General features: G+C 41.4%; 1 protein-coding gene across 1 annotated transcript in view; it reads right to left on the reverse strand.

Moving 5' to 3' along the window:
* Positions 1-3430: 3430 nt before the first annotated feature.
* Positions 3431-14782, reverse strand: part of ANKRD31 (ankyrin repeat domain 31) — a 75368-nt gene continuing 64016 nt past the window's right edge. Inside the window, exon 23 of the mRNA XM_010582871.1 lies at positions 3431-3771. Within this exon, the coding sequence (XP_010581173.1) occupies positions 3620-3771 (152 nt within the window). The 3' untranslated portion in view covers positions 3431-3619. The remainder of the gene's footprint in view (positions 3772-14782) is intronic.

Here is a 14782-nt window from a genome sequence, read left to right on the forward strand (position 1 = left end):
CGCGGGGGCCGGCGGTGGCTGCCGTTCCGACCCCGTAAGCCGCGGTCTGGCCTTAAACCTCTGCTAACGGTGACAGAACCTGCCCTTGCACTGGAGCGTTGCCGTTCCCCAACGACTTGCAGGCAAAGGCCGGTGTTTTAAGGTCGGGCTGAGCTGCTAGGCTCTGCTCTCCGGGGGTCCGCGCGCCTGGTGCGCGGGTTCGGTGGGAAATTGGGGAGACGCCGCCAGAGCGGAGAGCATCCGTCCGCTCCTGCAGCGCAGACCTTGCAGCTGGGCACAGCTGTGACAGCTCGGCTGAAGGTTGCTGATCGCTTAAGCCACTGTAACCGAGTTATACGGTTACACGCCCGAGCTCCTTCCGCGGGACCCAAGTGAAATCTAAAGGACGCAGCTGCCAGACAACTCGCGTGCGGGTTACTCTGCTAGAATAATATTGATGTTAAGTGGTAAAACTTTCTCCCGGACATGAAGCCAATACCTTAGCAAGAACACGTGCGCAACAAACAACAACAGTAAAAACCTCCCACCCCAAAAAAAACATATATATATATATATATATATATATATATGAAAAACCTAGGAGTTCTTTGAATCCTGTTCCATCTTTGAAATGTTTTACTCCTTTCCTGTGTCATGCCATCTTTTCTTGGTACGGCCAGAAACTTAATAACTCAAATTCCAGATCATCTATATGATTTCCTACCTGACTCGTTACTTGACTGCTGGTGACCTGAAAAAGGGCCTGAATCTCACGTATGCAGTTGTTCATTCTCTGGGTAATTTAAACAGACTGGTTTTCTCCAGTTAATGTTAAGGTTTCAAAATCAGAAAAAAAGTCTTCGCCTCTGTGTCATAATGACAAAACACTTGCCAGCTGCAACTGCTCCAAGAATTTATCCTAATTCCTATGGCAATGTTATTCTGGTACTGCTTCTGCCTCCCCCCCTCCTTAGTTGCATTTCTACCATCAAAAACTCAAGGTGTATTCACACCTCACTGTACTTTAAACACCTTTCCAAAGCTGGCCTTCATTCCCATGTTTCTCTTCCCCTTAACTGCTCTTGCTGGTTACAGTTCAACTTTGCCTGGCAAGAAGGCGCAAATGTTTTGTGCTGATCCTCTGCCTAGAGTGAATTTAGCTCTATCTCCATCTTTATTTCTTCTCTTCTCCCCGTGTCTCCCTTGATTATACCTTTTCATAACCTCTGGCCTGCATTACTCAGGAGGTCAGCTTATCACATCAGTCCCTCCTGGCCTTAAAATCTGTGACTCTTGTGTGGTATTGTCTGCCTCCCAGCTGCTTATCTTCCTTCTCACTCTCACTCTTTTGTTTTGTACCTCGCATTCTTCCTCACTGGTATTAATCTCCCCAGTGATTTTTTTTAACTCCATCTCAGCAACAAATAAATAAATCAGTCTCTGGAAATATGAATCTGAATTCATGGCTTTTGTTCACTGTATCATCTCTTTCTCCTCTTACTCCCCATCTGAATATTAACAGCAGGCAGAATGCCAGGGGGTTTGTAGTCTTTGCATTATGTCCTTTTCACTTCAGCCTGTGCCACACAAAATATGTGCTAACTTACAGCTTAGGAGTGGAGAAGGGGTTTACTAAATGAAAGAACTGAATCATGAAAGGAGCAGGAAGGGCTGGGAGGACTAACCATTGCTGTTTGCCACTTGTGAGCAGAAGCTTTATTACTCTGCTGTAGTTAGGATCACTAATAGCTGCCTATCTTTGACCTGTGATAACAGCTTGTATTTTTATGCAAAAGTACACTTAGAAAGCAAAAATTTAAACAGAGGCAACAAAACACCCTATTCATGACAGTATAACTTTTTGCCATCTCTTAGTGGACCTTTAAGAAAAAGATTCCAGTAGGGAGAATAGGGAAAATTCAGAGTTGTAAGAACATTTGGGATGCAGAATGCTACATTTGTTAGTCATATTAAAACGTATGTTGTCAAGCTAACACCTTTCTCAAAATGCTTATATACAATGTAAATATTAAGAAAAAAGAACCTTGGTAGCTTACTTTTACATATAGTGTCAGTAAGAAACAGTGATTTTCATGCAGTATTTTGCATTTTTACCTCTTTGCCCAGCTTGAATCAATCAGATTTTTTTTTGTCACTGTATGTTAGGATTGCCTTAGGTCATATAACCATGTTAATATAATGGACTAAAAGTATTACTGTCAAATCCTCCCAGTTTTTACACATTAATTTTATTAGACAGCTTGTAACAAAGAAAAGATGTCAAACAAACGTGTAAGTAATTCAATAGTCATTTTAACAGTCAAAAGTCTTTCACTTTTCAGTGAAAGTGGAAGTGTAGTATTTGAATGAACATTTCCTTTAAACCAATATACCATCAGGTTTGTTTTGCTGCTGCAGCTGTGAGGCCGCTCCATTTTCTTTCTGTGTGGCAAGTGACCTTTACAAAATACCTGTCACTCAGTAGCCTGTAACTTTTTTGACTTCCAGGCAGTTTGCATTTCTTTAGCCTTACAGCCCATCAGGCTATGATTGCTCATGCATCCTAAGGCGCAGTATTAGCTCTCTGCACATCAGACCCCTCTCTCTTCCCTAAACCACCTTCTGTTTAAGACACTAATCAAATCTACACAGAACAGCTCTTCACACTCCAAATAGCTACCTGAGGTGGTTATGTATTGACAGGAGATATTTTTCTCATCCCATTCACTGGAGTTAGGAGTAGCAGGTGCTATTATTTCATCTCTTCTTATAATCCAGAGAACCAAAGAGCAAGAATGCCATTTGAATGCAGATAACTCTCATGACAGTCAAATGTGTTACAAATATGCTACTGAGGCAGATTCACACATTATAAAACTAAAACAAACAGAAATCCTCCAGAGACCGGGGTCAATATCTAAGGTGTTGTCAGATGGAAAAATTCATGTTCCACAAACAGGCTAACTGCATTTCCTGCCATATGCCAGCACATTATTTGCTTATCAGAAAGACTTGGCTGGAACATGAATGGAATTCCCCTGAGCACTTCCAATGGCTAATATTCTTCTTTTAACCTCTCCCAGCACCTGGCTGCTTCTCAAATGTTTGTATATATCCATGCCACATAAAGCAAAGCTGCTGGTGATTTTCAAAGCTGCTCACCTTGATTTTTTGCCTAATCTAACAGCTTATGTTATTACACAAACAGTTGCAGCCATTTCTGATAGCACATGCTCAGGTAGAATGATTCCAGGTTTAGCTGTAGGAAGTGACTATTGGTGTTGATACCTGTTTGGTTCTATGCAGCCCCACCAAGCATGGGCAGCCACTGAAATCAGTGGAATTTCATGCAAAGTTATCGATCTGGAACAGATTTCACAATAAGCACCAGTGTGTAACAGTCCTCGTCTACTTCCCCATTTTTTAATCTTACAGCACAAAATTCAGTATTGACAGTTATCCTCACCTGCTACAAAGCACTCCCCTGTTCCTCATTTACCAAAACAATCTTTCAGTCCATTCCAAGTGCTGGGCAAATGATTTATCAAAATGACAGTAACAAAGCACTTTTAGTTCTAAAAGCTCAAATGTTTACTTTTAAGTGGTGACAAAGAAGAAAATGTTAGCACGCAGGAAGTCTTTAGAATCCAAAATCTTCACATTCTTTGTAGAATCTCCAGTACTTTTCCATTACAGGCCATGGTAGAAACTCCTCTTTACATACCATTACTATCTCACGGAATTGAAGAAAACGTGTCAGACTTTCCACTGAGTTGAACTGGACAGAAGAGCCTGTTGAAAATGAATGCAAACGATAACAGGGTGTGTATTAGAATAATGGAAAGCCATCACTGGCACTATTATCTAGAGAGGTGTTAACATCTCGTTAGAACCATGTAAACATTAGCGATCCCTGGGAATCTGTAAGGTGTCCTAGGAATCTTGTAGTCTAAGACCCCGGCCATCTTACTGGTATCTCTGACTTGCACCCAGAGTTCAGTGAGACAACGCTACACTTCATGGTGATCAGACTGAGAAGTCAGCCATCCTGGCCATTTCCAATTATATAACAGGAAAATACAGTTGTTCTTCAGCATTGCTTGAATTTCACATATTATGTGCACAAAAAGGTAAGTTTAGTGTACTTCTCCAAAATTAACGAATCCCTCTGACAGGCAATGCCCTTCCTACAGTCCCAAAAGGACTATATAAAAAGGAAGGCATACACCTGTATACAAGAAATTGCAGGACCGAACAATGGGTATTTGCAATATTTAAAGATCTGCTGATCTGAAGCAACCATTGCAATGCATAAACTTAAGGTACTTGTGTCAGTGCAGGAGAAGCTGACCTTTTAGTTTTCACTGTTAAAATCAGTAACAAAGTAGCACTGTAAAGATTCAGCAGTAAGAAATGTTACAAGACATTTTATCTATAACAGCACAGACTCCAAAAGGCACTTGGAACTGTAGTTTTAAGAGTTACTTGCTTTTGTTCCATCTTTTGTCTGCACTTTCTCCCTTTAGTAGCCTTGCACAAAATATCAGAGCTGCTGATCTGCCACAACCAGCACAGCACAGAAACTGCCTGTGAGGGCAGATGTTATCAAGAGAGGGAGGGCTGTTAGGAAAGTAGGGACGGCCTCTGTTTAAAAAAAAAAACAAACCACAAAACACCACCAAAAAAAAAAGTGTTCAGACACCACCCAAGTGTCTCAAGCAAACAGGATAGGTATTTCAGGATGATTAGATCAGTCAAGATAAATCCTCATCAAAATGCGGAGAAAATGTGTTTGAAGTGGCACCAGCTGGTCATTTAACTTGCATGTATTTCTGGGCTACCATGTACCATCCCAAGAGTTTGTCTGTTACCAGAGTTTTCCAGTTGTGTCACCAATTCCAAAATACAAAATATATTCACTGAACTGACAACATCAGTACGTCCCAATGCTAAAACAATCAGTGTATCATCTTGTAGGTATTAGACCTTTTAACTCCATGTCTCAGTGAGGATTTCCTTGCCACTTCCTGATTTCCAGGAGTTCACCACCCAAAGCAGCAAAGTGGCAAATTGCTATTAGAAGCGAGAGGTCTGTGTTCAGAAACATAAACACAGTCTTACGTGTGAGGATGTATGTTGTTCCACACTCATGACATCCACAGCAAAACTTCTGACTCCAGTGAGAACAGGATTGCATTTGGTATCTTACACCCTCAGTGCATCTTCAGTATACTTGTGCCACCACACGGTACATAATGGAACAAAAAGCATGACCTGATGTCTAGGGTGTATTTAAGTACCTTGGACTACAACAAAGATGGGCAGGCTGAAAACAAGTCCCACCAGAGAAGTTACATCACAACCTCCTCACACAGTCTTTATCACTTATGAAGCAGCAGTCAGTCACACCAGAAGTCAACTTACCCACTCACCCAGAAGTGATATTTCCAAGGGCATATACAGGAATGTTTGGATGGGAAGTCACAAAATAGTTTTGACACCTTCAGGTAAAAATTATCTTAAAAAAGGTCTGGGAAAATTTTTTTGTAAAATAAACTGGCAGAAACTGAGCTGAAACATTGTCATTAACACTGAGTCTATAGTGACATAACAGGCATGACTTCAACCTGGTTTGATTTGTTGAAAAAAGCTTTTTCATTCTGACGTGTCCCCACTTTGTATGTAAGTACAGGAAAAATTTTTGGCAAAGTCTGAAGCTATTTTAACATCCCATTTTGAGAGATGATAATTGGAGAAAAGACATTCCCTTCTTCCTTTGGAAATGCTCCTGTCAGCACTCTCAGTTCAATTTTCGAGCTTATTTACTAAAAATTCTCAATTCACATTTGAAAGTGTAATCAAGATACAACCAAATAAATCTATTGAAATAACTTTTTTCAGCAGTTGACAGCTTGCTTTGTTGATTCCTTTGGGTCAAATTAATGTTTTACCTATTGGATTAAGATTTTGTAGATTAAATATCAGCATTCTACCATAAATACAACTTTACCTGAGTGAATAATTGAAATCTCTACTCTCTCTAATCTCTACTTTTCAGTAATTTTAGGTAATAGTCAACAGTTAGCAAAAGCAAAGTAATTTATACTATATATATAAAGTGATTTATATATCCCAAAGCTGTCCCCCTCAGTTCTGACATCAGTGTTTGATATCAAAGTTTCTATATCCATAGACAATCATCTTTTCCCCAGTAAGGATGGATCAGTATTTGAACATTTAGTCCCTGTGTTTCTTCCTCCATGTTCTGACACAGCCAACTAATGTCCTTCACATTTCCATTTTTCTTTCTCAATTCTTTTTTCCCTTTCTCTCCCTTTGCTTACTATTACTTTTAATCTTTTAACACTCACTTTGATGTTTCCTTTCTCCTTTTGCTGTCTGTTAACTCTCATCCCCTTACAAAAAAATGGCAGCTTACAGGCTGTAAGCAGCGGAGAAAGGCTCCCATACTGCTACCCAAAACTCATGTTAGTGCCCTGGGTACAGAAGAAAGCTTAGTAAGGTAAGATGCACACAGGCAGGGTCTTTCTCTGCTTTCCTACCCTTGCTGTCCTGTTGGGCACTCTCAGTTTTCTGCCATCTTCATAAACTGCAAGATAAAGTATCAACCAGTATCAATATTGGAATGAGCTTTTTTTCCCCTAAATCCAGGGGAAAAAAATGTTGTCTCTTGGTACTTCTATCCTGCTTGCCAGTAGCTTTTCTGTCTCTGTTGGCATCTATTTTAGCATTACAGTTTTCAAACCATTCTAAACGTGTTTCAACTTGAGTTTCCATTTTGTTACAGATTTACAAGACCTTGTCTCTGCAGCTGCTAAGAACCTGAAAACTGTATTTAAGGAGAATTCCCATTAGTTGTGCAACTATACAAATGTCAGACCAGAATCTCCACTTGCATAAAGGTTAGTCACCAAAGATTGCCACTTGTGTGCAGAGTCACCATTCTCTGATCATTAAAATAGCCCCTGAAAGATCAGTTTTTAAAAATGGCTACTCAACCAGTATCATCCTTATTTTTTCCAATCAAGAAAGTGCTGGAACTATTCAGAGATATGGTTAAGCATTTTATAACTATTTTACTTGTGTAAATTATTTGTAAAATGAATTTAAATGTTCTTGCAGTTTAAGCAACATATTTGAGTCAGTTTACAGGTATCAGTAAATCAAGTTTCAATACTTCAGTAAAACAGGTAGATGAATTGATTTGCACTATCTGTGGCAAAGTCGCAGGAGATGTTACTCTTCTGACTCCAATCGATCTTGTTCAGTGCAGCTAGCTAGTCTAGACATGGGCTACAGATGCGTACACAAACAGAAGATCTAAGAAAAATACACTTAAAGGTGACAGCATTTGACCTGGAGTGCCACAAGGGAGCATTTAGAACAAAAATCTGTCTTAAGAGCTGTCCTGGTTTTGGCTGGGATAGAGTTAATTGTCTTCCTAGTAGCTGGTATAGTGCTGTTTTGTGTTCAGTATGAGAAGAATGTTGATAACACACTGATGTTTTCAGTTGTTGCTAAGTAATGTTTAGACTAAGTCAAGGATTTTTCAGTTTCTCATGCCCAGCCAGAAAGAAGGCTGGAGGGGCACAAGAAGCTGGGAGGGGACACAGCCAGGACAGTCTGAAAAACTGATCAAACTGATCAAAAAGTCCTACTCCCCACCTGTACAGACCAGGATCTCAGCTATTACGCGTAAGCATTCCTCTGCTCAAGAGAGAGGAGACAGAAGGTATACACACCAGGGTACCCTGTGGTTTTACCTGCATGATCATGGTGAGGACATGAGGAAGTGGGATGGAAAACCTGCCTCAACCCTAGATGCACGGATACATGAGCTGCAAGGAAAGACAATCACAAAAAGGGCTTCTTCCCGAAAAAATGCCGCTCCAGTTTCCAGACAAGAGTAGAAGAGCTGATCTTACCTCTGATCTCAATAAAGGGACTTCTCGTTCCTATTTACAAGAAGTGAGTAACAAATACTATGACCAGGATTAGACAGGCCCTGCCTCCAGCTGGGTGGAGGAAATGGACAACTGGGTTTTATTGGACTGGGTGGATTGGATGGCCTGGCTTGTTAGACCCACAGGAGTATAAGGCTCTAGTGGACACTGGGACACAGTGTACTCTAATGCCATCAAGCTATAAAGGGCTAGAACCCATCTGTATTTCTGGAGTGACAGAGGGATCTCAACAGCTAACTATATTGGAGGCCAAAGTGAGCCTAAATGGGAATGAGTGGCAAAAGCACCCCATTGTGACTGGCCCAGAGGCTCCATGCATCCTTGGCATAGATGATCTCAGGAGAGGGTATTTTAAGGACCCAAAGGGGTACTGATGGGCTTTCAGTATAGCTGCCTTGGAGATGGAGGAAATTAAGCATCTGTCCACACTGCCTGGTCTCTCAGAGGACCCTTCTGTTGTGGGGTTGCTGAGGATTGAAGAACAACAAGTGCCAATTGCTTCCAAAACACTGCACAGGCGGCAATATTGCACAAACCAAGACTTCCTGATTCCCATCCATAACTTGATTCATTGACTGGAGACCCAAGGAGTGATCAGCAAATCTTGCTCACCCTTTAACAGTCTTATACGGCCAGTGCGGAAATCTAATGGAGACTAACAGTAGACTATCGTGGCCTGAATGAAGTCATGCCCCCACTGAGTGCTGCCTTGCTGGACATGCCAGAACTTCAGTATGAACTGGAGTCAAAGGCAGCCAAGTGGTATGCCACAATTGATATCGCTAACGTGTTTTTCTCAATCCCTTTGGCAGCAGAGTACTGGTCACAGTTTGCTTTTACTTGGAGGGGCGTCCAGTACACCTGGAATCAACTGCCCCAGGGATGGAAACACAGCCCCACCATTTGCCATAGACTGATCCAGACTGCACTGAACAGGGTGAAGCTCTGAAACACCTGCAATACATTGATGACATCATCATATGGGGCTACACAGCAGAAGAGGTTTTTGAGAAAAGGAAGAAAATAATCCAAATCCTCCTGAAAGCCAGTTTTGCCATAAAACAAAGTAAGGTCAAGGGACCTGCACAGGAGGTCCAGTTTTTAGGAATAAAATGGCAAGATGGGCGTCGTGAGATCCCAAGGGATGTGACCAACAAAATAACAGCTATGTCTCCACTGACTAGTAAAAAGGACATACAAGCTTTCTTTGGTGTTGTGGGTTTTTGGAGAAGCATATTCCAAATTACAATCCGATTGTAAGCCCTCTCTATCAAGTGACCTGGAAGAAGAACGACTTTAAATGGGGCCCTGAGCAACAACAAGACTTTGAACAAATTAAACAGGAGATTGTTCACGCTGTAGCCCTTGGGCCAGTCTGGGCAAGACAAAATGTTAAAAAAGTTCTCTATGTTGCCACCGAGAAGAATGGCTCTATCTGGAGTGTCTGGCAGAAAGCACCCAGGGAGACGCAAGGCTGACCCCTGGGGTTTTAGAGTTGGCGATACAGAGGATCCAAGGCCCGCTATACTCCAACTGAAAAAGAGATACTGGCAGCATAGGAAGGAGTTCGAGCTGCCTCAGAAGTGGTTGGTACTGAAACACAGCTCCTCTTAACACCCTGACTGCCGGTGCTGGGCTGGATGTCAAAGGGAAGGTCCCACCTACACATCATGCAACTGATGCCACGTGGAGTAAGTGGGCTGTGCTGATCACACAATGGGCTTGCATAGGAAACCCCAGTCACCCAGGAATTTTGGAAGTGATCATGGACTGGCCCGAAGGCAAAGATTTCAGAATATCACCAGAGGAGTAGGTGACACGTGCTGAAGAGGCTCCACTGTATAATAAACTGTCAGAAAATGAGAGACAATATGCCCTGATGGGTCCTGTCGCATTGTGGAAAAACATCGGAGGTGGAAGGGTGCTGTATGGAGTCCTATACTACTCTACTACAGAAACCGCTGAAGGAGAAGGTGAATTGAGCCAGTTTGCAGAGGTGAAAACCATCCAGCTAGCTTTAGATACTGCTGAAAGAGAAAAGTGGCCAGTGCTCTATCTCTATACTGACTCATGGATGGTGGCAAATGCCCTCTGGGGGTGGTTACAGCAATGGGAGCGGATTAGCTGGCAGCGTAGAGGCAAACCCATCTGGGCTGCCACACTGTGGCAAGATATTGCATCCCAGTTAGAGAATCTTGCTGTAAAGTACCCAAGAGTCAGGCCACTGAAGAACATCAAAACAACGAGGAGGTAGATCAGGCTGCTAAGACTGAAGTGGCTCAGGTGGATTTGGACTGGCAATATAAGGCTGAATTATTTATAGCTCAGTGCGCCCATGACGCCTCAGGCCATCAGGGAAGAATGCAACATTCAGATGGGCTTGTGATTGAGGGGTGGACTTGACCATGGACACTATCACACAGGTTATCCATGAATGTGAAACGTGCTGCAATCAAGCAAGCCAAGCAGTTAAAGCCTCTCTGGTATGGAGTGCAATGGCTGAAATAGAAATTTCTGCCAGGGGAGGCCTGGCAGATTGACTATATCACACTCCCACACACATGCCAAGGCAAGCGACCTGCTTACAATGGTGGGAACAACCAGCAGATGGCTGGAAACATATCCCGTGCCCCATGCCACTGCCTGGAACTCTATCCTGGGCCTTGAAAAGCCAACTCTTAGGGTGACGCGGGACCCCAGAAAGAATTGAGTCAGACAGCAGGACTCATTTCCAAAACAACCTCATAGACACCTGGGCCAAAGAGCATGGCGTTGAGTGGGTGTATCATATCCCCTATCATACCCCAGCCTCTGGGAAAATCAAATGATATAATGGACTGTTAAAGATTACACTGAGAGCCATGGGTGCTGGGACATTCAAACATTGGGTTGCATGTTTAGCAAAAGCCACCTGGTTAATCAACACTAGGGAATCTGCCAATCAAGCTGGCCCTGCCCAATCAGAACTTTTACGTACTGTAGAAGGGGATAAAATCCCTGTAGGACACATAAAAAGTATGCTGGGGAAGACAGTCTGGGTTACTCCTGCCTTGGGCAAAGGCAAACCTATTCATGGGATTGCTTTTGCTCAAGGAAGCACCTGGGTATGCTTGGTGGGTGATGCGGAAGGATGGGGAAGTCCAATGTACCTCAAGGGGATTTGATTTTAGGTGAGAATAGCCAATGAATTACATTGTATGATGTTAATTGCTATATAAGCCTGCCACTGTATGTCAACATTACTATAATCATTATATGCTATATCAACAGTATTTCAGTAAGAATCACTTAGATTAATGAAGAATGAACTTTGATAAAACTGAGAAAAGCGCAGTAGTGATGGAACCAGAACTGACTTCAACATGCAGCAATCCAACACTACGCACCATCTTCCTGTTGCACCCAGTGTCACCTGCGCACTGCACTGCACCGAAGCCCAATCCTGCTTTGCCAACTGAATGGACTTCACAGCGTCTCTCTTGCCCTGAAGCACTGTTGTGACAGATGGAGCCCAAAGTCATGGACTAAATGAATTCACCGCACATTTTATAGGGATGGCCCATAGACTAAGGGAATGATATCTGTGTGTATATATGTATCAAAGGACAGGAAAAGTGATGGTGTTTAACTGGGATGTATTGGAATGTGTGGGACCCGAGCATGACATAGACAGTATATAATAAGGGGTGGATGCTGTCCTGGTTTCGGCTGGAATAGAGTTAATTTTCTTTCTAGTAGCTGGCATAGTGCTATGTTTGGGATTTAGTATGAGAATAATGTTGATAACACAGTAATGTTTTAGGTGTTGGTAAGTCAAGGATTTTCCTCGACAGCAAGAAGGCTGGAGGGGCACAAGAAGTTGGGAGGGGACACAGCCAGAACAGTTCACCCAAACTGGCCAAAGGGGTATTCCATACCATGTGACGTCATGCTCAGTATACAAAGCGGGGGGAGTTGGCCAGGGCTGGGGGGGCTGGATCGCTACTTGGGAACTAACTGGGCATTGGTCAGCGAGTGGTGAGCAATTGCGTTGTGCATCACTTGTTTTGTATATTCCAATTCTATTATTATTATTATATCAGCACCATAACTTCTTCCTTTCTGTCCTATTAAACTGTCTCAACCCACGAGTTTTACTTTGGTTTTTTTTATTCTCTCCCCCATCCCACTGAGTAGGGGGGAGCGAGCAAGTGGCTGCGTGGTGCTTGATTGCTGGCTGGTGTTAAACCACAACAAGAGCTTTCAAGTTTCTTGGGCCTTATCCACGCTCCTCTGAAGAACTCAGAAACAGAGAAGACCAGTCACAATCCAGGAGTCCCAAGAAGCATTGTCCATTCAGACCAAGTAAGGCCTTGGAAATGACAGCCAGCACCTTGCATAAACATTTTTGGATCTTCTGATTCTTTAAAAGGCTGTTACTGAATTGAGGCACATGAATTCTGCCCATGCTAGTGGTAATTTTGAAACTTTCCTTTCAGCTGATCAAGACCTGGTATCTTGGAAAAAGAGACATCTGTGGACAGATTGTCATTGTAAGGCTAGATCTTTCTCTGACAAAATACGATGCTTTCCTAGAAATTAATTTTAAAATTTTTTTCCTCAAAAAGCCTTTGCTTTTCTCCAGGTCTCTCCACGTCTCTCCACAGTTCTTGATTCACTTCATGTGACATGGATCTTAATTCTTTTTTCCTCCTGTGAATCTGAAGTCCAAGGTCTCTGCCTTTACAAACCAATCAGTAAGGAGTGATCTTTTTCTAACAGACATACCATGCCAGTCAGCCACCTGAAGTTAAGGTGTCCATCCCCTAAAAGATACAGGTCATCAGGGATTTTGGCTAATTGCTTTGTGATCCTCTGTGTCCACTCACATCCCAATTTTGAAAGTACTTTTCCCCCCAAGAATTAATTTATCAAGTGATCCTAAATTACGCATGCTGCATTTTTTGCATCAGTAGTTACAAGCTTTCAAAAAAATTGAAGGTTATTTATAACATGAAATAAATCAATCACTTCAGTTTGGAATCTACCTAATAGAATATAATGACCAGATCCTTCATGGCGCAGCTGTAACAGTGCCAGAAGGACTTGGAGCACCTTCTGATAGCCCCTTAGCCTACAGTTCTTTCCTTCACATATCAGATATGACTCACCATGGATGATCTGTAGGCTCCATCCGTCGTTAGCCTGTGACTAGAATTTGTATAGCAATAATATGGAACTTAATTCATACTTTCACAATTCATTATTCTATTCTGTTGCTTCTAGATAAAACACTAGAATTGAGAAAGTAACATTTCTTCCTCCACTCAATAAAGGATGGTATTCCTCAGAAGCTCATTCTTTCTTTTTGTCCTCCAGTAAGATTGGCAAAAGCAATGACATAAAGCAGAAAAAAAGATTAGGTATCTAGAATAGTTCTTCTTTGAAAGTATTTCATAACAGTGGCCTTTCTTGTTACACTCTGTATCTGCATGGAAAAAGGACTTGCAGGTATGATTAAAGATCAAGAATTCATGCCTTTTATTCCAAAGCATCAGTTTCAAGGTTTATGCTGAAATCTCTTTTAATTATTTTGTGTTTCATGTGGCAGAAAGTATTGTTCCCACAACATGGATCTGAAGATATTCTACTTTTTCAAGAGATACAGTTAATAGTAAATCTTTCTGTTTCCAAATGTCTGAAAAATGTACAATATTAATAATACTTTACAGCTTTCTTGCAAGCATTGCCTAGATAAGTGATACAAATACAACACACTATTCCCCATTAAAACTTTTGCCTACATCATAAACTTACACGGTAACTGTTTTTTTTCTTCTAGATACATTGGGTATATGCCTGTTAGCCAGTAACAAGTACTTTATATGATGTGATACATTCTGAATTATTATTCTTCAGGGTCCTTGGATTAGTGTATTAAGATATTGTTAAGTTTTTTATTTAGCAATGTGGGGAACTCAGAACCTTCAATCTATTACAGAAATCCATCAATTTTACAATAACCTACCAGGGAAACAAGAGAACAATTTAAATCTCAGTGGCTCTTACCTTCTTTAGTGTAGCTGTAACATGATCTTTCCCTCAAAAGGTGAGAGAGGTACAATTGACATACACGCAAATACCGATCAGGAAATGTATACAGCCTCCCATAAAAGAATCTATGTTCAAGATTGAATTTATAAAGAAATAAAATATAATGAAATAAGTACCTTTAAAATAAAACATAATGGCTGATTCCATTTTTCTCACACAAATATTTTTATACAGCTGTCCAGACTGCCTCTGAGTTTCTCCATTAAGTCAATCACTCTATTTAAATATCAAATTACCTAGTTCAACAACAACAAATGCATACACTAGTATCCTTTATTAAAAGGCACCAAGATTGCTTTAAAATGATTCATAATAGACTGTTTCCTGGTATGACTAGCAGGGCACAGGTTCCCACCATATGCTTCTTTCCTTTAAAGTTTACTATTTTGAGTTATTATTGTATACTTCATTATATAACCATTCATTTGTGTACTCATTTGGAAGGAAAATACATGGTTCTCTAGAATTATTTTTAAGCATTTTAGAAAACCTGAATTTAATGTGTCAAGATAGTGGATAAGAAGCAGTTCCAGGACGAACCTTGGGTAATTAAAACCAGAACGCTTTAAAATTCTTGCAGTTTATAGCATACTGAGATGGAGACTGGAAGACACAGAAGACAAAGTATAAACCAAGTTCCAGCTCAGGTCAGAACAGCTACTTGATAGAAAACTCAATAGCTCATGTTTTTCATGCCCTGGCAAAATCTACAGGTGCTGTGACTC

This window comes from Haliaeetus leucocephalus, unplaced genomic scaffold (assembly GCF_000737465.1).
Source record: "Haliaeetus leucocephalus isolate CR32 unplaced genomic scaffold, Haliaeetus_leucocephalus-4.0 Scaffold849, whole genome shotgun sequence".
Lineage (NCBI taxonomy): Eukaryota > Metazoa > Chordata > Aves > Accipitriformes > Accipitridae > Haliaeetus > Haliaeetus leucocephalus.